This window comes from Phalacrocorax aristotelis, chromosome 12 (assembly GCF_949628215.1).
Source record: "Phalacrocorax aristotelis chromosome 12, bGulAri2.1, whole genome shotgun sequence".
NCBI lineage: Eukaryota > Metazoa > Chordata > Aves > Suliformes > Phalacrocoracidae > Phalacrocorax > Phalacrocorax aristotelis.
Window position 1 is genome coordinate 20,641,475 of NC_134287.1, and position 23,844 is coordinate 20,665,318.

The 23,844-nt window shown below is 43.9% G+C and overlaps 1 protein-coding gene across 2 annotated transcripts in view; it reads left to right on the forward strand.

Moving 5' to 3' along the window:
- DOCK1 (dedicator of cytokinesis 1) overlaps window positions 1-23,844 on the forward strand; it is a 322,979-nt gene that overhangs the window by 266,855 nt on the left and 32,280 nt on the right. For both annotated transcript variants that reach the window (XM_075107665.1, XM_075107666.1), the window contains exons 39-46: window positions 9,496-9,585; window positions 12,147-12,251; window positions 15,879-16,020; window positions 16,212-16,290; window positions 16,579-16,663; window positions 18,233-18,319; window positions 21,853-22,029; window positions 23,035-23,118. In XM_075107665.1, the coding sequence (XP_074963766.1) occupies window positions 9,496-9,585; window positions 12,147-12,251; window positions 15,879-16,020; window positions 16,212-16,290; window positions 16,579-16,663; window positions 18,233-18,319; window positions 21,853-22,029; window positions 23,035-23,118 (849 nt within the window). The remainder of the gene's footprint in view (window positions 1-9,495; window positions 9,586-12,146; window positions 12,252-15,878; window positions 16,021-16,211; window positions 16,291-16,578; window positions 16,664-18,232; window positions 18,320-21,852; window positions 22,030-23,034; window positions 23,119-23,844) is intronic.

Sequence of the window (23,844 nt, forward strand, 5' to 3'; positions counted from 1 at the left end):
AAGAAATATCCTAAGATCCTCCTTCGCTGCTCTTAAAGAACCTCAAAAACTAAATTGGATGCTGAAGTTCTTTCTGGGCAACAAGCAATCCAGCTCCAAAAATAAACAAAATTGCTCGGTTTTTCCTAAAATGATCTCCTTCTGCAGCCTCAAAGTCTTCCCCATAACAGTTTGCAGCTTGTGTCTACACAACTAGATTTAGGCTATACACATTTTTTCTTAGGCCTTCAGTACAAAAGAAGCGTTTTCCTTCCACTGTCGCCAGCCTCTCTCCTTGGTACGCTCTCCAGGTAAATTGTTTCTCACATTAATAAGTTGTTCATCGTACAAATCCTGTGTAGCGGCTCCCCGTACGGCTCATTCCTCCAGAAGACCTCCCATGTCCTGGGCAAACTCTGGTTTTAAAACATTGCCTTTTATTTAAAGGATGATGTAGTTCAGCCTCTCAAAAATCGTGATCCATTTCTCTTAGCGGAGTAATTTCCCAGGAGGAACGCACAGCGCACTTTTCAAGCGAAGACCAACCGTGAGGCTTACTCAGGGCAGCAGATCAGGAGTTATTGACCTTCAAGAAAACAGATTTCATTCATCAGGATCCTTTGCCACAGCCACGCTGTCCTCACCTGAATAAATTTGCTCTGCAGTAAACAGAGAAATTTTTGAGAGGGTTGTGCGGGGGATTTTAACCACACGGTTCCCGCTTCTGTTACGACGCTGGAAAAATCACCAGCTTTGGTTTTGTGTTCGGGGATGTTGCAGGTGTTGTGGTCCAGCTGCACAAGGGAAAAGCCAGGTGGTTAATGGGCTCGTGGGCCTCTGGAGTTCAACGCACTCGGCATTTTACAAATTGAGTCTTACAATGCAAGTTCTTGGTGTTCCTTTGGAGGATTGAACCGGACAGTTGGATTTCAGAATAGAAATGTTGGAGTGCAGAGGTAGTAGCAACAAAAAGTAGGTGCTTTTTTCTAAGACAGGTCCCTGGGCCGGAGCGGGGCCAGGTTAGAGGCTGGCAAAAATTGAAAGAATCATTTCCCATGGCGAGGCACTTGTATCGTGTGTTGCAGTGAGAGAAAAAGAGGAGTTTTATCTCTTACCTATACCTGAAAGTGTTACATAAAAATAATGTGACAAAATATGAGTAGTATAACTTGTAAACTAACTTTTAAAGACTTTTTAAAGTGATCCCGGTAATTTAAGCTGGAAACAACTGTTGTTGATAGTGTCTGTTTTTTTCCTGTCATCTCCACTTACAGCTAGGGGAATGGATATTAGACTGGAGGAATGCAAGGATTGTGCGATTACTGCGCGTGTATCGGAGGTGAACTACTTCTGTATCATAATTAATTTGAGAATCCATTTTTCAGGCTCTGAAACATTTATAAAATTTATTATTAATATTCCTATTCAGTATCATCTAAAGGGTTTGATCAGGCTGAGGGAGGCGCAACGGAAACGCAGCCTCCGCTGCGGAGCGTTAACAGCCTCGCCTGACAACGAAGGGGGGCAAAAATAATCCCAAATAAAGATTTAATTCTGCCGGAGTTGCCGTTTGTGCTACCTACAGGCAGGTACACGTACGCAGTGCCTTCGGCAGCGCAGGTCTGGTTTTGATGGGCTCGTGGGCGTCGCAGCAGTGCAGGTGGCAGTGGCAGTCCGGGACGGGCTTGCTGTGGAGTGACCCATGGGCTGCGAAGCCACGGTGGCACTCGCGCCGAGCCATACCAATAGGGCGTCTCAGGTCCCTCGGCCCCTCGCCTCCCCTCCTTGAACCCAGAATCCCCGGCTTCTCAACGGCCAGGTGTAATTAGTTTGCATGAAAGAGCACGCAGCCTTAGCACCCAGCCGGTGCTTTCGGTTGCCAGACGTGCTTTGGAAACGCGTCGCGATGTCTGTGCTTATTCGGGAGTCAGTGGAGGAACTAAATGAGTGTGTTTACAGTGTCGATGCAAATCGAAAATTATTTAGGCTTCCATTTAGTTCCAATCTTGTTCGGCTCCAAAGCTGTTTGCCTGAGATCATCTACAAATATTTTCACAACGGGGAAAAATTAAAGAGTAGAAGTGCTTCGGTTTTGGAGAGGGACTGGTTAAATCTGGAGCCAAATGATGGTAACGCCATTTTCTTTGAAATGAAAGTGTGCAGAAGTAGCTCTGGATGACTGAAGTTAAGAAGCAAGTGGCAGTCAAAATGAAGAAAGGTTAAGTGATTTTGAAAGGTTTCACTTGCTGACTTACCAAACAACTGAATATTAGTTTAGTTTCTGTGAAGCGGTAGTATATTGCTCTTCTGAGTCAAAATTAACTCCACTCAGTCTGTGAAAATGTGCTCCATTTTCTGCAAATACGCCTTTGCTATTAAACTCATGGTAATTTTTGTTTAGAAATAAAAATATGCTCTGTATCATCATTCCAGATTAGATACATAATGCAGATAAAAACATTCCAATCCTTCCATTTGCCAAAATTGCGTTGCAGAGCGTAGAAACTGCCTTGTGATTTCCTGCAGACGTGATCCCTCATTACGGTGATTGTAATTAGTCATTCCAATGCGTTTTTCATCTTCAAGGCACGTTACAAACATGAGGTAACTCACGCTCATTCCAGTCCCTCTTCCCTGGATAAATAATATTATGAACCCTGTTGTAGAAATGAGAAGAATCAAGAGAAGGGGTCGAACATCACGTGGAGCCGTAAGGAGATGTTAATGTAGGTACCAGGCTCTACCCCTCGTGAGCAGCCATCACCTTCCTCTCTTAAATTAGGTCACAGCACAGTCGCTCTTTGCCCAAGCATCTGCCCATTTGTTTTCTTCGGGACTCAAAAGCTCCTTTTCCCTCGCTGAGCCATACCAGTGTAGTTCCTGGCCCATATTTTCTCTTACTTCACTGCCTTCCTATGACAGCATAAATCTCTGGCCTTTCTCCCTGCAATCTCCTGTAACTATTTTTCCTTTAGCAGCTCCTCATCTCCGCCATCAGCAGCTCCCTGCCTCTTCAGGCTGCTTCTTTCCGTCTCAGTCTGCCAGGACAATCTTCCAGTCCATCCTCGGGCTTGCAGGACAGGTGCCCACCGCTCGAAAATTGTGTCCTCCTTTCAGGGAGGAGCAGGGACGGGGAGCAAACCGGCGGGACCCGAGCCACGTCTTGCTGTAGCGACACTGGCATGTGTCGTGGTTTAGCGGCAGCTCAGCCCCACACAGTCGCTCGCTCACTCCCCCACCGGTAGATGGGGGAGAGAATCAGAAGGGTAACGCTCGTGGGTTGGGATAAGAACAGTTTAATAATGAAAATTAAAAGAAACAACAGTAGAAATGCAATGTAAAGGAGAACAACGAGAGGCGCAAAGCCCCGGGGGAGGGGGGAAGGGAGGGGAGAGGGGGAACGAACCGCCGGAACAAACCGCACGCGCCGCAGCCGCTCGCCGCCCGCCGACCCGACGCCGCGCCGCCTCCGCGCTGCCACTGCCCCCCCCTCAATATACTGGTCACGGTGTCACATGGTATGGAATGAACCTGCCATTGGCCAGTCGGGGTCAGCCGCCCCCACCATGGCCCTGCCCCTCCCAGCCCCCCCTGCCACGCCACGCGGCAGAGCGCGGGAAGCTGGAAAGGTAGCTGACCCCCACAGTGAGGAGAATTAACCCCTTCTCAGCCAAAACCAGCACATTCTCCACCCCTTATTCCATACCACTTACACCATGCCCAGGTCCCATATGATGCAATACAACCGTACCAACCACCACCCCTCCCCTTCCCATCCTTTAACATAATACACAGACATCATTCCCTTAGTTCATGGACCTTCCCTGTAAAATGTCCATTAAAATGTCCATTGAGTTCACCCAGTCCATGACTCTGGGCTCCATCTGTTGTATCAGTCTTTCCGGGTGGGAGAGATGGTGTGTGGCGTTGGGTTGCTGCATACCGAGTCAGTCATCGTTCCATCACTGCTGCACGGCTTGTTTCATAGTTGATCTTCCATGGGTTGGGAGGCTCGTACTCTGATATCATTGATACAACACAGAGGTGACACACAATATTATATAGCAGTTCACATTGTGCCATTCAGTTCATTACTGTTTTCACCCAAAATCAAATCCCCTTGAGGCACACATCGGATTTCTCCATCCTCCCGCATCACCCACCAAGTGCACCCAGGTCCTCGAGCAAAAACAATCCCACGAATGGGTTTGCCTTTGCCAGAGGCAGGAAGAACCCAGACTGTTTTGCCCAGCATACTTTTTGTGTGCACTACAGGGACTCTATCCCCTTCCACAGTATGTAGGATTTCTGACTGGGCAGGGCCAGCTCGGTTGGCAGATCCCCTCGTGTTGACTAACCACGTGGCTTTTGCTAAATGTGTGTCCCAGTGCTTGAATGTCCCACCCCCCATTGCTCTCAGTGTGGTTTTTAACAGTCCATTGTACCTTTCAATTTTCCCAGAGGCTGGTGCGTGATAGGGGATGTGATACACCCACTCAATGCCGTGCTCTTTGGCCCAGGTGTCTATGAGGCTATTTCGGAAATGAGTCCCATTGTCTGACTCAATTCTCTCTGGGGTGCCATGTCGCCACAGGACTTGTTTCTCAAGACCCAGGATAGTGTTCCGGGCAGTGGCGTGGGGGACAGGATATGTTTCCAGCCAGCCAGTCGTTGTTTCTACCATTGTAAGCACATGGCGCTTGCCTTGGCGGGTCTGTGGGAGTGTGATATAGTCAATTTGCCAGGCCTCCCCATATTTATATTTCAGCCATCGTCCCCCATACCACAGAGGCTTTACCCGCTTCGCTTGCTTGATTGCAGCGCATGTGTCACATTCGTGGATAACCTGTGCAATAATATCCATGGTCAAGTCCACCCCTCGATCACGAGCCCACCTGTATGTTGCATCTCTCCCTTGATGGCCTGAAGTGTCATGGGCCCACCGAGCTAGAAATAGTTCACCCTTATGCTGCCAGTCCAGATCCACCTCAGCCACTTCAATCTTGGCAGCCCGATCTACCTGCTGGTTGTTTCGATGTTCTTCAGTGGCCCGACTCTTGGGGACGTGAGCATCCACATGCCGTACCTTTACAGCCAGTTTCTCTACCCGGGCAGCAATATCTTGCCACAATGTGGCAGCCCAGATGGGTTTGCCTCTGCGCTGCCAGTTGCTTTGCTTCCATTGCTGCAGCCAGCCCCACAAGGCATTTGCCACCATCCAGGAGTCAGTATAGAGATAGAGCACTGGCCACTTTTCCCGTTCAGCGATGTCTAAGGCCAGCTGGATGGCCTTTACCTCTGCAAACTGGCTCGATTCACCTTCTCCTTCAGCAGTTTCTGCTACTTGTCGTGTAGGACTCCATACAGCAGCCTTCCATCTCCGGTGCTTTCCCACAAGGCGACAGGACCCATCAGTGAACAGGGCATATTGCTTCTCATCTTCTGGCAGTTTGTTATACAGTGGGGCTTCTTCAGCACGTGTCACCTCCTCCTCTGGTGATAATCCAAAATCTTTGCCTTCTGGCCAGTCCATAATCACTTCCAAGATTCCTGGGCGACTGGGGTTTCCTACTCGAGCCCGCTGGGTGATCAGTGCAACCCATTTACTCCACGTAGCATCAGTTGCATGGTGTGTAGAGGGGATGTTTCCTTTGAACATCCAGCCCAGCACTGGCAGTCGGGGTGCCAGGAGCAACTGTGCTTCAGTACCAACCACTTCTGAAGCAGCTCGAACCCCTTCATATGCTGCCAATATCTCTTTTTCAGTTGGAGTATAGCGGGCTTCAGACCCTCTGTATCCCCGACTCCAAAACCCTAGGGGTCGACCCCGGGTCTCCCCAGGTGCTTTCTGCCAGAGACTCCAGGTAGGGCCATTCTCCCCGGCTGCAGTGTAGAGCACATTTTTTACATCTTGTCCTGCCCGGACTGGCCCAAGAGCTACTGCATGGACTATTTCTCGTTTAATCTGTTCAAAGGCTTGTCGTTGCTCAGGGCCCCATTTGAAATCATTCTTTTTCCGGGTCACTTGATAGAGAGGGCTCACGATCAGACTGTAATTTGGAATATGCATTCTCCAAAAACCCACAACGCCCAAGAAAGCTTGTGTTTCCTTTTTGCTAGTTGGTGGAGACATGGCTGCTATTTTGTTGATCACATCCATTGGAATCTGACGACGACCGTCTTGCCATTTAATTCCTAAGAACTGGATTTCTCGTGCAGGTCCCTTCACCTTACTTTGTTTTATGGCAAAACCAGCTTTCAGAAGGATTTGGACTATTTTCTCACCTTTCTCAAAAACTTCTTCTGCTGTGCTGCCCCACACAATGATGTCATCAATGTATTGAAGGTGTTCTGGAGCTTCTCCCTGTTCCAGTACAGTCTGAATCAGTCCATGGCAAATGGTAGGACTGTGTTTCCACCCCTGGGGCAGTCGATTCCAGGTGTACTGGACGCCCCTCCATGTGAAAGCAAACTGTGGCCTGCACTCTGCTGCCAGAGGGATTGAGAAGAATGCATTAGCAATATCAATTGTGGCATACCACTTGGCCGCCTTTGACTCCAGTTCGTATTGAAGTTCTAGCATGTCTGGCACAGCAGCACTCAACGGTGGAGTGACTTCATTCAGGCCACGATAGTCTACTGTTAGTCTCCACTCTCCATTAGACTTCCGGACTGGCCATATGGGACTGTTAAAGGGTGAGTGGGTCTTACTGATGACTCCTTGGCTCCTCAGTTGGTGAATGAGTTTATGGATGGGGATCAGAGAGTCTCTGTTGGTGCGATATTGCCGCCGGTGCACTGTTGTGGTGGCGATTGGCACCTGTTGTTCTTTGACCTTCAGCAACCCCACCACAGAAGGGTCCTTTGAGAGACCGGGCAAGGTAGACAGCTGTTCAGTTTCCTCCGTCTCCAAGGCAGCTACACCAAAAGCCCACTTGTAACCTTTTGGGTCCTTGAAATACCCTCTCCTGAGGTAGTCTATACCAAGGATGCACGGAGCCTCTGGGCCAGTCACAATGGGGTGCTTCTGCCACTCATTGCCAGTTAGGCTCACTTCGGCCTCCAATACAGTTAGCTCTTGGGATCCCCCTGTCACTCCAGCAATGCTGATGGGTTCTGCCCCTATATAGTTTGATGGCATTAAGGTGCACTGTGCGCCGGTGTCCACTAAAGCTTTATACTCCTGTGGGTCGGACGTGCCAGGCCATCGGATCCACACAGTCCAGTAAGCCCGGTTATCCCTTTCCTCCACCCGGCTGGAGGCAGGGCCCCTCTAGTCCTGATCATGGCAGTCACAACTCACTTCCTGTAAATGTGAATCAGGAGTCCCTCTATTACACTTAGAAATAAAATCTGCGCTTCTACTCCTCTGTCTGGGGACTTGCTCGCTGGAAACTGGAGCAGCAGCTGTTGTTATCTCCAACCCTCGAGCCCCACGTTGGGCGCCAAAAAGACTGTCGTGGTTTAGCGGCAGCTCAGCCCCACACAGTCGCTCGCTCACTCCCCCACCGGTAGATGGGGGAGAGAATCAGAAGGGTAACGCTCGTGGGTTGGGATAAGAACAGTTTAATAATGAAAATTAAAAGAAACAACAGTAGAAATGCAATGTAAAGGAGAACAACGAGAGGCGCAAAGCCCCGGGGGAGGGGGGAAGGGAGGGGAGAGGGGGAACGAACCGCCGGAACAAACCGCACGCGCCGCAGCCGCTCGCCGCCCGCCGACCCGACGCCGCGCCGCCTCCGCGCTGCCACTGCCCCCCCCTCAATATACTGGTCATGGTGTCACATGGTATGGAATGAACCTGCCATTGGCCAGTCGGGGTCAGCCGCCCCCACCATGGCCCTGCCCCTCCCAGCCCCCCCTGCCACGCCACGCGGCAGAGCGCGGGAAGCTGGAAAGGTAGCTGACCCCCACAGTGAGGAGAATTAACCCCTTCTCAGCCAAAACCAGCACAGCATGTTACATGTCGGGGAAGGTTTACTGAGTATTCGGCCTGGCTGGGCTCCAAATCGCCAATTCCTAGGGAAAAAAAAAAGGCTATTCTAGGTCTCAGTCTGGTGTTTGTGTCACTAAATCACCAGTAGCTGTGCCCTGATGGGCTCCTCACCGGTGCTGGCAGCACTTTTGGTCCTACTGACAGTCGTCTGAACCCTTAACCTTTTACTCTTATTTTTAAATCTGCATCTAGAACTAGGGATTTTCCTGAAAGTCATCTTTTTTTCCCCAAGGTTTTCCTGAAATACTAATAAATGTGATTTCAACTTGCAGATGAAAAGACAAATAAAATTCAGCCAACATTGATTTTGGGCTTTGAGTGGTGGGATTTCTTCTGTGTGTTTTGGGGGGCTTTTGGTTTTCAGGGGACCTTGGCGGGTAAAAAAAATCTCTTATTTACACAGTGCGTTAAAGTGGAGGGACTGGGGGGCCTGTGCAGGATGGATGCACAAGTCGGTGTGTACGTGAAGGTTTCCCCAGGAGCACCGTTCCCCTTCTCTCTCCCAGCATCCAGCTCCCAGCACCTTTGGAAGTCGTGGTGCTTCCTCTCAAACTCTCCGTTCCCGAAGGCGGATGTCTTCGGGGAGTGATGGGGAAACGTGTGTCGGACCCTTTTCCTCAGCCCTCCTTCCCCTGGCTGCTCTTCGCAGCTGCAGCCGTCTCAGTATTTCACCAGGGCAAGGAACATGTGGCTTGGTGCTGAGAGGAGAATTAGATGGTGTGGGCAGGGGATTTACATTTAAGATGAAGGGTAATATGAACCAAATGGATTTATAACTCGTTCCAAATCTCATTTTTTTAATAAAGTGAAGTCAGCAGTGCCAGTCAAATTTCAGCAGCAGAGGCAGATCATGAAGTTTAATCTTCGATATCCTGGTGTGCTTAATTTAGGCATCTTTTTGGGGTTGAGTGGTTCTTTACATGTAAAGTAGAAAAAAATGAAAAATACACATTTAAAAACATTTTTGCTGCTCCTCATTAAGATTGTTGGCTTCTGAAGAGCTGAAGGATATTGTTAAATTTCTTTGGGTCAGCTGAGACGGCTGCTGAATTTCATGGTTGAAGAGCAAGAGAGGAAAAAGAACCAATGGAAATACAATGAATATTTGTTCAAAGCAATATCTGCAAATTGCCTGCCCTGTCTAATATAGATTATAGATAATAAAGGAGAGAGAGGTGATTGTGTACTATAATCAGTCAACAACATTTATCCGAAGTCCTAGTTTCTGGGTTTCTTTGCGGGCAGCCCGTGTTTACGCGCTCTTGGATATCTCGTTGGGCTAGCAGGAATCATTTGATTTCTGAAGCAATTTGATTGTTTTACTTGATTTGCATCAAATAGAGACGTGGGTAATGCTGCCGCGGCTATCTGCCACATCAGATGCACAGTATTTCCAGGCATGTGACACAATGCATTTTGTTGTGTTTTATTAAGATTTATGTTATTCCGGTGTTGTTGTTTAACCAAGGTATGTAATTCAGGGTTTTTGTTCTTGTTTTGTGATTTTTTTTTTCCAACAGATGTGGGAAGAGGCCATTGCCTTGGGTAAAGAACTTGCAGAACAGTATGAAAATGAAATGTTTGATTATGAACAACTCAGTGAACTGCTGGTAGGTTTTTTTAATGACACAGACACTTTTTTCCAGAATTTAATTTCTAAGCTTTTAAAATTATATTGAAAATCTCTCTTATGACAGTAAAATGCAGAAAGAGTTGCCCGCTTTGGCTTTGTTGGACAAATGTTGATTAACTGGCTACCACTGGACTGCCTGAGAAAGATTGCTTTTATTCTTCTTTTTTTTTTGTTAGCTGAAAGAAAAATATTTCGGTAATGTTAAGCTGATTTATTTGGGGTATAAAAGGAAACTTGGAATTTAAATATAAATGGGAACATGAAAAAATCCCCATTCTCTCTCAAGTGTCTTTCCATATTCACGTTTCTTTTTTTAGGTATGAATAATTCCCAAGCATTCATGTCTAGAGTCAGTTATTTTTGCCCTGACGTTACCCATTCATTATGCCTGCACCATTTTTTTCCCTCCTGCTCTTCTCCAAAGAGACAAATGGCAGCTGTCACTGTCCCTCCTAACTTCTCAACCATTTTCTCAAGAACTGGGACATGATTTCAGTTTGGTTCTGAAAATTCTTAGCTGTCAGGTTTTTGATACATTCTACCTTTGCACTCACCAGAGTGCATCCTTCAGTTCTTTGAACTGTTCATCTGCTTTATCCCAGTCTACCAGGGCTGGGCCTTAATACGGTGTCATTGCACCCTCTTTCTCCGCTGACACCGACACTCAGGTTGAGGGTGGCTAGGAGCCATCTCCCCAGGAGCATCTCCATCCCCATCATCTCCCCAGAATCCCCTTCCTTGGGGAGGAAGGAATAAAGGTAAATACCACTCCTCTCAATTTTGTGGTTCCTTCACTCCTTTACATGTTCTTTGTTTTGTCCCTGGTTCTGTCCTCCAGCTGTCTAGAGCTGAATTTATATCCCTTTTAACTCATTTTAGCGATAGACCAGTTGTATTGATACGCCTGACAAGTCTGGAGCCTGGTCTCACGTTGCTCTGTACTGCAGGAGGTGGAGGATGTATACAGAGAGCGTTTCTCAGGTGCTGTGGTATGCCAGAAGAGCCTTCCTTGGCCTGCTGCCTGCACCGCCGTCAGCAGGGCTCTGTTCAATAGAGAAAATTCCTCATTTCAATATAAAAGGAATCTGGTAATTGTTCCTCAGCTAGAAATGATTCTCATGTGTCAGATATGATTATTCACCAGTGGGTAGCTACTCTCCGAGTCCCTCATTTTGCATTTTCCATCTCCTTTACACTTGCACGTGGGAACGCAAACAGCTTTTGTCACAGAGCGACCACTCTCTACTTCTCATACCGCATCCATTTTTGGAGCAGAAGGCTGAATTTGCACTTGGTACACTGTAGCCAGTAATACTGAGTAATGTATTTTCCCCCGTATCTTGCACAGTAGATATGTCACTGTTTGCATTAAGTGACATAATTCCAGGAGAGGCAGTGGTATAAACCCGGTACGGTGCCTCTGCACGCGGAAATGAAGTTTCTCTGGCTTCTAATAGGCGAAACGCCAAACTTCCAATATCCAGGTCAAACAACTGAGTTTACCTGCTCTTTATCAGGCAGGAGAAATGGAGAGAGATGTCACAAAAGTCAGCACCACCCTGCACTGGGCATTCATCCTTAATACGGCAAATAAGGCAAAGATCCCGCATGAGTCAGGTCTTGCATGCCCCGTCGGCTTTTCTTATTTCTGCTGCTGAACAGCGTTAGCACGCTAGCTCTTCCCCCTCCCCCCCCAATAAAATATAAAAGTTTTTTGTTTCCTTCTCTTCTCCCTATTGTCGCTTTTGTTCAAGCAATATTAAATATTAGACGCGAAGACAATTCACGAATGACAAAATAGTTTTGCTACAGGTGAACTGAGAAATATACAGCAGATCTGGGTCTTTGTAGTCTTCTTGCCGTTTAGTGTTATCTGTCACATGGGAGCGGTAATAAACCTCCCCCCAAATCAGAGTTCATTCTCTTACAGCAAGTAATAGACTAAAAATAAGTTAATGAACAGATCGTCTGAAGCTGCACATTTGTTATTATTTCATCATTTGAGATAAAGAAGGTTTCCACTTCAAAAACAGATGGCGTCTGACATGTGTGTATTTATTCCAAAAGTTATATTTTTCTGCAATTCTCAACTGCGTGCTTTCCGTATGCAAATAAATAGTTGTAAATATGGAAAAGAAGCAGTAGAAAAACGTAATGAAATGTGACAGCTGAAAACTGAGAAGTCAGCACCATCAAGATGAGCTGGCTTTAGCAGCATGTGCTTCATCATCCCAGTGTTTCAGCGTTGGCAGCGTCACAACTGGGAATTCAGGCTGTCTTGCAAATTCTTGACCTTCATCAAAATCTGTGTATTGGATATGGAATAGTGAGGTTCACCAAAATGAGCATAAGAAAAACGGCTGCAGGGGGTAGTGTTTCGAAATATTAGCATGTACCTGATGATAGGTGAATAAAAAAGGGGTGAGGGAGGAATGTACATCGTTAAGTCAGAGACGTGCATGGAAGAGGTCTAGATCTTAAGTATAGGGGATCTCCTTAAAGTTTAGGTCATTAAAGGTCCACCTATTTATTTTGCAGAGAAAGCAAGCCCAGTTCTATGAAAATATTGTGAAAGTGATAAGACCAAAACCAGACTACTTTGCTGTTGGATACTACGGCCAGGGCTTTCCCACATTCATAAGGGTAAGTGTCCACCTTCTTCCACAGACGACAGCAAAGTTTCTTGCTTTGGAAGTTTCCCTCGGTGATGGAGAAAGTACATTACTGTTTGTCGGTGTGTTATTTACAGTCCACCTAACACTGATGGTTGGTTTTTAGGTGTATAAAACAAACGGTTTTTTCTTTCCAGTTTCCAATATGGAACAGTTGATTTTTAGTAGAGAAAGTTTTTCTTCAAACATACCCAGTACTTCATACTTCTTCAGGGTATCGCTAAAAGTGAAGATATGCCACCCAATGCGTGCATCAGGGTAATAACCAGCACCGTCTGAAATGGTGACATTTTGGCCTGATGGGCGTGTGTATATACGTATATATGAGTGTGGTAGAGAAGCCTTTTGGATGTGGCTGTGTCCTTTCCAGCATAGTCACTAAAATGAAGTTGAATATCAGAGATGTGTGCGATACCTTTAAAAGCAATCTTTGGTTATTGATTTTCATGAGTCGTGTCAATTGAAAACGTCCGTCACTTGGTTGATGCCAGTAACGTAAGTCTTGGAACGTTTTATGGTTTTTCTACTGACACCAGGATTGTTATGGAGAGGAGTTAGTGGCCAAAGAAGGGTGGGGATTTAACGCATCTGAATTGCATCTGTGTCGTGATTCTCTGGACTCTGGCACTTGCCGGTCGGTGACATGGAAGTAACACGTTAGCTATTTGGCTGCTGTGCTGCTCGTATCTATCTAAAGAGATGAGGATTTTCATTTTGGAAAGAGACTCTCTCCAACCCCCTGTGGAAGAGTTACAGTAGATTAAGGCAGTTCGAGAGACAGAAGAATAAGGTTATTCTTATTATTCTGAGATTATTTTCTGAGTCCAGGTGACTCAGAGAGATTTAGTCTCAGGCCAGGAGCTGGCAGTAGGTTTTCTCCTGGAAATAGGCATTTAGGAGATGAGTTCCTGGTTGTAACTGAGTAATTCCATGTTAACTCTCTCAGATTATGCCCTAATAAATACCAGGAGCAAGCCCAAGCCTATGCTGAAGCCCAGCTCACTGGATAAATCCAGTGAATGCTGATTAAGTGGGCTTTGTCAGGTTAATTGTGGTCGGCTTGTCCTCATGGTGTATTAAAATGAAGTAGGGAAAGGCTTTAAAAAAGTCCCAAGAAGTAAAACTTTTACTTAGTGAGGTGTTCATTTGGCAAAAGCCTCCTTTTCCACCAACTAACTAAAGCCCATGTGAAGAAACTGAAATTCTTAAACCTTCCCAAGAAGCAGCAAATGTGTGTGGCTTTTCATACGCCCTGAGATGCTGTACTACAGGCTCTCTTGTGCCATTTATGCGTCCTGAGAAATGCAAGAAGTTATCAGTTCTTTGCAGCTGAAAGCAATAAGCTGCCCCCAGGCAGTTCCTGCCAGGCTGAGAGTGTATTTTGCAGCATCTGTTGTGTGCAGATCCTTAAAAAAATCGGGGAGATGAGGTCTCGTACGTTAGCCCACTGCCTGGTCTCCACATTATGGCTGGGCAGCTCGTGCCAAAGACTCTGAGCATGCAGGAAGGTGGCAGGGCCGTCGGTACCCAGAGCTGCCCCGAACCTCATGAAATCCACTTCTGCACACGGGCAAAGCCCTTTGTTAGTAACTGGCGCAAAGGCATGACGGCGTGCAGGCTGCCGTGCGCGCTGGAAGACCAACTCTAAAGAGATGCGATGCAGAAAAACTACGAATTATTGCGGCGTTTGAAATACACCTAAAATAATGCATGAGCAAAAGCTTTTATCAGGTATTGAACAGCAAAAAGTGTGTGCGGTACATCAAGTAAAAAAGCTTTAAGAAGATTTTTATAAAATGTTTATTAGTAATTTCTTGTAAAATGTTTATTAATATTTTTTTTAAGTTTTAGCAGGCAAAAGTTATTTAATTTCCAGTAAGAAGGAGTCACTGCTAAGGCTGACCAACCCATTTCTCTAGAAAATGATTGAATTAATATTTTATGATACTCCTATAGGGAAGACTTGCATTATCAGAAATCTTAGAAAACGATGAACGTACGATAAAGTCACTGATAACTTTGCAAAAGGGATCGTGGCTATGAGTGGTCGTGAAATTTTGCCACACGTAGAGCCACGCTCAGCGGAGTGCCCGCTAGCCTCTAGAAGCGCCGGGGATACCCAGTGACCCAGCGCTGCCAACCAGAGGGGTTGCGCCCACACAGCGGGTACGACGAGCTGCCTTGACCGAGTGCGAGGAGCGGCCGCGGGGCCGTTTGCCTCAGCCTCTAACTCAGCCATGTCTTTGCGTTGGAAAAATGCAGAGAACACACCATAATTTCCCCACCGAAGCGCCGCGTTAGACCGTACAGTCACAGGGAGACCCTGCAGAGCCGCGGGAATCTGCTGCATTAACACTGAACTGCTTTGTTGCTTCACAACCGAGTGATTTTTTGTAAGTGCAGGAAAACCCTTACCATGCTGCACAAGAGCCTTGTGGATGGGTCAGGTTGTAACAACTGAGCAACAAAAACTTTGAAAATTCGGCTATTGGGTGCCTGAAAAGCTGATTGAGAAAACCCTTAACACAAGCTTTTTTCTTCTGCTATAATTTTTCCTGTGAATTTCAGGTACATCACATGAATTACAGGTATATCTACACTTCTCGGGCACCTGCCCTTTCTTCTTTTTCTTTCCCCCAAATAGAGAGTATTCTTTCATCTACTGTGCTTTTCAAAAGGCACCTCTGCAGAACCAAACCCAACTGGGCAAATGTAAATTATTCCAGTTTCCTACCCCTCGTCATAAGACCAAGTGTTCCTTTTGAGATGAGTAATGAGGTTAAGCATATTCAGATGCAAGTGTTAACATTCATACCAGAACTTCCTTTAATATGTTTGATCAATTAAAAATGTGCAAGTCATCGTTTCCGTTTTCCTTTAGAATTTAATGTGCTTGCTCAGCACGTAAATGGACTGTATAAAATATATCTTAGTTTTCTTCATTGTTAGAAGAAGTAACCAACACTTAGAAATGCAATATATTTGATTTAAAAGTTATGCTGTGTGCCAACATCTGTACAGTGGCAAAAACGTAATAGGCTTGCATGAAAACTGGGGTGTATCAGTCTTCCTAAAAAAGTCAGTATCTTTGGGCCTTCCTCCTAAAATTGGCATTGTTTTCTGTTTATACTTTCTGTGCTGCTCTTGCTTGCTCCCTTCAATGCCTTTTAATAAATGTTTGTGTATAAAAAGCCTAATTTTATTTACATCCATTCCACCATTAGCTGTGGAAGATGGATGGGAGGAATTACAGAGGGAGAACTTGGATTTGGTAGAGGACATAATTTGCCTTAATACATTTTCAGTGGGCACCTGTTTTATCGATCCTTGATAGCATGTATTTAGACCCCATTGAATTTAGTCTGGTTTATACCTATGCCTAAAGGTAAGCGCATGCTTAATGATCTTGGTACTGAGTTGGAGGTAAGGAAATCCCTTTGTGCTTCATTGAATTGGCATAAAATATTTGTAAACTATTGATTATAGCGTGAGGGATGTAAAATATCTCACTTAACACCATTGGAGTCAATGCTCCTGAGATCCCAGTTCATTACTGAGGACACTGATCTTAGGATTTCACCTCTCAATTTGCTTCCAGAACAAAGTCTTCATTTACCGGGGAAAGGAGTACGAACGCCGCGAAGACTTCGAAGCAAGGTTATTGACTCAGTTTCCAAACGCAGAAAAAATGAAAACAACCTCTCCACCGGGCGACGACATCAAAAACTCCTCAGGCCAGTGTATCCTTAGGTTGTACAGCAGCCGCACAGGTCGAGGATTTACGGCCAACACGAGCAGGAGACTGTTGCACTTCTGCCTTGATGGGTGTAATGCATTAATGTTGTTGTTCTGTCCTTCCTTCGCGTTCCTGTTGAGCTGCCTGTTCTGCGTGACTGAAATTGTCTTTTCAGTTCTTAACCCCTGAATTCAGATATTCAGTGCTTCACTGTAAAGCCCAAACTGGATTTACCGTCGAAATTTCACAGGCCAGTGTCAGAACAGATCGTGAGGTGAGTCTGAGCTGGTTTTGCCAATTTATCGGTCTCCTGCATGACACTTAAACTAGTTCTTGTCGTTGGATAACAAATCTGTACGCAGCCAAGGAGGGTAGCAGTTATGTGAACTTTTCGTGGGTATTAATAATTGTGCAGAGATTCCATCCAACCCACTGGAAAACAGTGATCCCCTGAGCATTTTATATTTATGCATAAACTTTTTTTCTGGTACTAGAGTTTAGCAGCAATTCCTAAACAGACGGTATTTGATCTTGAGCTAATTGTGCTTTTCCCGTTTCTCAGTTTCTATAGGGTGAATGAAGTCCAGCGGTTTGAGTATTCACGCCCTGTTCGGAAAGGAGAGAAAAACCCCGACAACGAATTTGCGGTAAAAAAAAATAAGAGAGAAGAGACTGCTTTTGGGGTTTGCTGGTTTATTCCCCTTCATTTTGAGAATGTCAACCATTCATTTTATTTTGGTTGTTGAAAGATAAATTCTAGCTTTAAATGTGATTATTTTTCATAGAAATTCAACTAAACCAATTTATAATATTCTATTTCATACCAATAGTAAAAATGGACAAAGCTGAATTGACTTTGTTAAAAACTATGTTGAGAAAGAAATGTAAAAAGTTTAAAGATATCCCGACAAGACAGACGTCTCTTGCCAAAACTTGTTTTGCCATGAATATTCTGGTCAGGCATCTAAAAATCTTTTTGCAGTAATGCCTTTTTCTTCTTTTTTTTTTTTTTCAATAAACCATGCGTTTCATCTAATGGTCACTAAAGCATAGCTGGTGTTCATCAAAACGTTTACAACCAGTTACATCGAGTTGATTGCCTTTTTATTTTATAGGCACTGTTTTATTCACGGGTTCTGGTGGGCGCAGTTAGTGAAGAAGTAGTAGTAATTAAAGTAATATATTAATGCATCATTTCTTGAGCAAAGAACTTGGTTTTCTGTGTAGTAGCAGGCTCTAATCTAACCAACGTGCCACTAAATGCTGAGTGTTTGTTTTCCTGCAGCTAAGACTAGGTATTCATTCAGAGAGTCCTTTGAGGTGGCTTTGGCTTCTTGTGGTGGCTGTTATGTCAAAAATTGCTAATTTGCTAATCTTCGTGGGTTTAGCTGAAGAGGTAGGAAACTCACTTTTTCTAAAACCATAGTGCTAGAGAGTGCTACAGTTTACAATAGATATTGAGTTGAGATTAACAAATTTAGGTACATCTGAATCGCTTTGAAAGCCCTGCTTCTCTTACTGGAGGACGGAACAAACAATTCTCTTTTAAAGAAGCCTCACAATAAATAGGACGAACTACCAACACATACCAGTTCTAACAAAATGAGACCGAGAGATGTCTTTGACATTAGTTATGAACTGGATACACACATGTGAAGAAAGGTGTTAAATCACATATCCTTAAATTCAAACCACGGAGGAGATGTTACAACGAAGCCAGTGCAGTTTACAGCTCAGGTGAAATCACAGGATCACAAATTCAGGCCCAGCTCCAGGGTCAGCTCAGGGCTTTGCCCCAGCGGGGCTTAAAACCTCCAAGGATGGGGACAGCTCAGCCTCCTTGGGGACCCGTCCCACCGCTCCTCTGCCTTCCTGGGGAAGAAGCTTTCCCTATATCAAGATGTTGTGGTTTTGTGGAGGATGGTCCTTGACAGCTCTAGAAGTTACATGGGAAAAATGACAGTCCGGTGAAACAGTTGGATCTTTTACATAGTGTCCTCTTTTTGTAAGAGAGCAGTTGGTCGCTGCTATATCATGTATCAGGTCTAAATTGGCGCCACTCCATCGTCTGCCCAAGCAGATTCCATTTGAAATGTCCCCCTGGCTTCGTAAAGTCTGTCGTACTGGGGATCCTTTTCCTGGCGATAACGTTTTAAGGCTTTGCTTAAGATAAAAGCTATCCATCCGATAACGTGATGTTTATGTTGTATTTGCAGAATATGTGGATCGAGAGAACCATCTATGTGACAGCGTATAAATTACCGGGGATTCTGAGGTGGTTTGAAGTCAAATCAGTTTTCATGGTAAGATCAATTTGGCTTTATTGAGATTGCAAAAAACAATAGGGCTGTTAAACAGCCGGGGAGCATTTATATTTCTGCATGACTGTGCTTCAGTTCCGTGAACAAGCAATCGATGTGGCTATATCTGGCATCCTAAGAGAAGGGAACTTGCTTGCTGAGGATGCTGAATATTGACTGAGGGTGACTCAAGTCATGCTTTTCCACCCCTGAGAGAAGGAAATGTGGGCTGACTCTTCCAGGCCTTCAGGGCAAGGTCCGTTCAAGTGCATGAAGTACTTCTGTAAAGTCTTTCTGGCTTTCAGCAGGTGAGCATCGCAGCCTGTGGCATGGGCCAGGTGCCTAAAATGACCTACAACGAGGGAGCTGAGGTGTTGTAGGGAACCCTGCTACATCAAAATGCAACTAGGATGAAGTTTGGAAGAGGATTTGGGTCTTTTGATTGTAATTGATTCAAAATATACCATAAATTGAGGCCATTGTATCTGTCTGCATCTCTTCTCTGCTTATCGGTTGTGATTAAAGGTTGTTTTTGTTTCTTCACCGTAGTTAGCTAAAATATACCCTAGCAACCTCACAGAGTAACTCCAAATTACGCATTTCTCTGTTCTGCCATTTAGACTGTTTAGATAAGACATATCCATTAAACGCCTTTAAGATTAAATTATTCTTACGCAGCTGTAATTTTTAAGTAGCAATAAAAACATTGTTACTGCAGTTTTAAAATCTCTCTTGTGAGGCTTATTTTTAAAGGAAAAGAACAATTTGCATATGATTAATTAAAACCTTTTTCATTGCTCCATTGAGGTTATGTTGGACAGTTGTGTTTAGATGAACAGAAGTAATGCAGAAAATTACTATGGTATCTATAGTAACAGAATATGAATGTGATGTTTGACAGTAATAGGCAGCTGAATAAAACACGTTGAATTTTTAATGAATTTCGTATTTTCAATATAATCCTGATAGAGAAGATTGTGTTTATCTTCATGATTGCAAAAAGCGTTGTGTATAAAGGCTGGCAAATCTGATGAAGGTCTCTTCGTTAGGAGTTAAGAGCACAGCCTGACAGGCTGCTTTCTGCGGGCGATTTGTATCCGCGCACCTTTAACGCTGTGCATAAATCCTGGGAAAGTGCTTTCTATAAGCTTTTTGTAAGTATTATATTAGTCACATAGCTGAAAAACGATACCAGAATGGAGCTTAGGAATACGTGGAAAGGCGGCAACGGGTAACTTTTGCCCCGGCTCTGGCACAGTTGTAGCAAAATTGGTATTGACTTTCTTTGAGATTCCTGTCAGCTAAAAGGCTGGAAGCACGATCACTAGGTTTACATCCCTGTAAAGCTACATTTTGATCATGGATACAGATATTATTGATGTTTCACTAAACACGATGAATTGAAGTAGCTTTGCACATTTCATATTTTATTGATGGAACTAGAATATCTTTAAAGGAAAGAGGTGAGATCATATCAAATCAGTGCCGAGAGAGAACTGAGTAATTTCATAAATGCGGCGTTCTGTGTTACATAACCCATAAGAACATGCATAATTTCCTTAAAACTCTTTGCTTTTTAAATTCCTTCTGAGTACTTGTACCTAAACCTTTTCAATCTGCTCATTATCTGCAAGGAATTTCTAGTACACGTTCATTATTCTGTATCTGATTTGTTTTAGCTGGACACAAGTAGTTGTAGGGAGAAAATTTGCTGAGGCCAGCCGGTGAGTTAGAAACTTGGATTTTGAATTCTGTTTGGTTTTAAAAAGTACAAATACTAATTGTTTGTTTTGATGTTTACATTTTTAGTGTTGCAAATGTATCAGGGGTATGTCGTTTCTGTTTGCCGTGAATAGGTTGTGTAGTGCCCAGAGCTAGCAAGCTACTTGGAACAAGGCTCATAATTTACAAGTATAGATATTTTTAATAAATTGCTTTCAGTAAGGTCCAAAGCACAGCTTACAGTAGTAGGATGGGAACTGCAGTCCTCCATCTGCTTTTAAAAAACTAGAGGGAGGATTATGAGAGTAGTTAAAAGAAAGGAGAATGAGAAAGAAAGCCATGATTGCTGATACAGCAAAGTCAAAAAAGATGTCTGTCGGCAAAATGAGTGCTAATTTCTGTAGATATTCAAGAGCTTTAAAAGCAACGGTTCATCAACAAACTATCGCATAGTTATAAACCCATTAATACAAATAACAGAACCCTAAATTTAGCGTGTGATGTATGCAACGGTTCTTGCCGAATCAGACGTTGAATAGGGTCTTGCTTTCCCCGTCCAACTCTCACTTCGTAGCACGCCCAGCTCTGAAGGGCAGTGGCCGTCTGTCCATCTGAGCCTGCTCTGCTCCGCAGCCGCAGCACAAACAGGCTTGGTACCTGCCTTCCAGAAGAGTTCACCACGCAGACTTTTTAAAATGCTAATTAAAACATCTTTGATGTAATCAGATGGCAGGTGTAAGAGTAACAACTAAAGAGATTTGATTATAAGTGGTTCTCAGAAACATGGTAAGCAGTGATAGCCAGGTAGAAGCGCTGCTTTGTTTATGTAGAATTTATGGAAATTAGGGTGTAATCAAATATACACTTGCATTTTGCTCACAGGCCTCAATTAACCTTCCTTTTCTATTCCTACCACGTCATTTTTTAATGGAAGTAGGCTATGTCTTCCAGCGAGGCCTGTCTGCATTCTGGGTTGCTGCAAGTTAGTAATTTTTAGCCCGTTCACTGAATGTACGTATTTTAGCAATATTTAAAATATTTTAATACCGTTTTTTCCATATGAGTAACTGTCATTCCAAAAGACACAGTATCTGCTCATAAATAATAGTTGGAGGTGAGTCAATTGAAATAAAGCAAGTTTGACACAGTATAAGAGCTAATTTACCCCATGAAGACATGTACGGAGGTCTCTTCATGGGCGTCCGGGCTATGTGAGAAGGAACATTTCTTCCTTCAGTTACAACATGCGGATGAAGAAAATGTGGCCTCGTGGGAAAAGGCACAATGGATAGCTTAGAAATCATCTCTTCAACATATTAACCTCCATTTCCTGGGAAATACACCAAAATAATCACTGCAAAAATATCTTCTTGATTTTTGAGCTGCTTAGGATTACATTTTCCATCAGAAAATCCACATTAAGTTATCATTTCTTTCTTACTGTTCCATTAAGCTGGATCTTCTTTGTACTGCTAAAACTCGCCAACTCGTAATCTCTGATGTTCTCCGTAATCCGCCAGAAACCTCATGTGATTCCTGTCAGAGCTTTTCTTAAATGTTGTGCTGAGACGTAAGCCGTCCTAGAGCCGTGAAATGCATTTATCTTTCTCCACTGATATTCATTATCGTATCAGATACTCCAGTGTATAGATACCAAATATTTAAATGCCTGAAACCACCCTTCCTGTTAATTATTGCTTAAAATATCTTTTGTTCTGAAATTCCTGAAATGTGGTGCTTTGGTGGACAGCTACTGCTGTGGCAGGTTAAAAGCTCTGCTCCTCGGTTGAAACCTCCTCTTGTTTTTATTTTAGGTTGAAATTAGTCCACTGGAAAACGCAATAGAAACCATGCAGCTAACAAATGATAAGATCAATAATATGGTTCAGCAGCATTTAAATGATCCAAATCTACCCATTAACCCTCTCTCGATGCTCCTTAACGGCATTGTGGATCCTGCAGTCATGGGAGGGTTCACGAACTACGAGAAGGTAATGTCAAAATTATCCATCCTGCAGCGCCTCGCCTCTTGAGCCTGGCCTCTCCTGGAGTGCCACAGGACGTGCGTGCGTGTGTGAGCCTCCCTTCACGTGTGCTTTGTAGGCCGTTGCTTAAACCTTACCTTTTTTAATGCCTTTCTGGTATTTATGGATACATTTTTGCCTTCTACATTTCAAGTAAGTGTTGATACGTTTGGCAGCAAGAGTACTTACGCAGGGACGTGGTGGACAGTTGCTTGCGAGAGTGAGGCACTGAGGCTGATGACATTTCCAGCGTCTGCTCTCACGTGCTTGGACATCTGAGCTTCAGTGACCAAAGTCACCAACTGCAGTTCCCTCCCTTCCTTTCAAATGCTTGAAATTTTAAAGGATTAATCAAATGGTAGAGACTTCTGAGATAGCGGTCAGTTGGAAATACGTCTAAATATTCTTAACTGCACGTTTACAACGTTAGCTTTTAAAGTTATATGGGATAAGATATTAACAGTGGGAAACTATCAGCACTGTATCTGCTATTTATGTTGTGCATATTAATCCTATTAAGCGAGCATACACAAGCAGCGTGTATTCGGTAACGTAAATGGGGAAGGTGTGTGCTGACTGACGTGTCACTGTGTCCGTCCGTTTATGTCCTTCTGTAACTCTCAGCCATTTCATCTACCAAAGTTTCTTATGCCCTGGGAACTGCCGGAAGGTCGTTCCAGAGAGCAGAGGTCCTCTGCGGGGTTGCCCGTGAGATTTGGTCTTGATCGCCATACGCTCATCTGCCCACTTTACTGCTCATGAAAGATTGATGTCTTAAGATTAAGACATTGTAATGTTTTAAGATTAAGACATCTGTATCTCTTTCCTGGATTTTCACTTTGTATTTGTAGCTATTACTGCTATTTTGCAGACCTTTGGCGTTGATTCATTGATCTTTGCTATAGGTAATTCTTCTGTGGTAGATGTTGATTCATTTTCTGAAATAACTGCTCATTTCTCTCTCTTGACTAGGCTTTTTTTACTGAAAAGTACATGCACGAGCATCCAGAAGATCATGAGAAGATTGAAAAACTTAAGGATCTGATCGCTTGGCAGGTAAAAAATCTTAAGTCAGGTTGGTCAGGGCCAACTCTGTACAAAGAGGGTTTAGTGTCACTTTTGAGAAAATTCAGACATTAAACTATTCACCCTGTGTACAGTTCCTTGGCATTTAAAACCATCTTGGATCTTGAGCTAAAGTTCATCTTTTCAAATCTGACATCATTTGTCGTTTGATAAACCCACAAGGAACAAACATGATCAACCTCTTTTCTTTTCTTTTCTGTTCTTTTTTTTTTTTGTAACTGTAACACAATGAAAATATCTCATCTGTATCAAATGAGAAAATATTTATAATAATGCTGGTTAATATTATTGGCAATTTAGTTTTGCGTTTTACTTTTCTAAGATTGATTTCAGAAATTCTCAGACAGTAAGATGAAATGCTTAACCCTGAATCCCTCCTCCTGCTGGCATGGACTGGGACTTCACATACTCACTTCTTCCTTCAAACAACATATTTTCTATTTATTGAACTTCCGTGTATACTTGCAGTACCTTTTAGCACAGAATATTAAACGTGAGAGTTGCAAAAATTAACTAGCGTGCAAAATATTTAGTAAATCATCATTGTGAAACCTCGGCTTCATTTGCTCTAGAACTTAACATGGTACAAAACCATTATTTTGTGGATTCATAACGCATGTGAAATTACCTGGTATTTCTGAGATGACACATTAGAGCAGAACTCATCTGAATGTAAGACCACGCAGGTAGTATTTC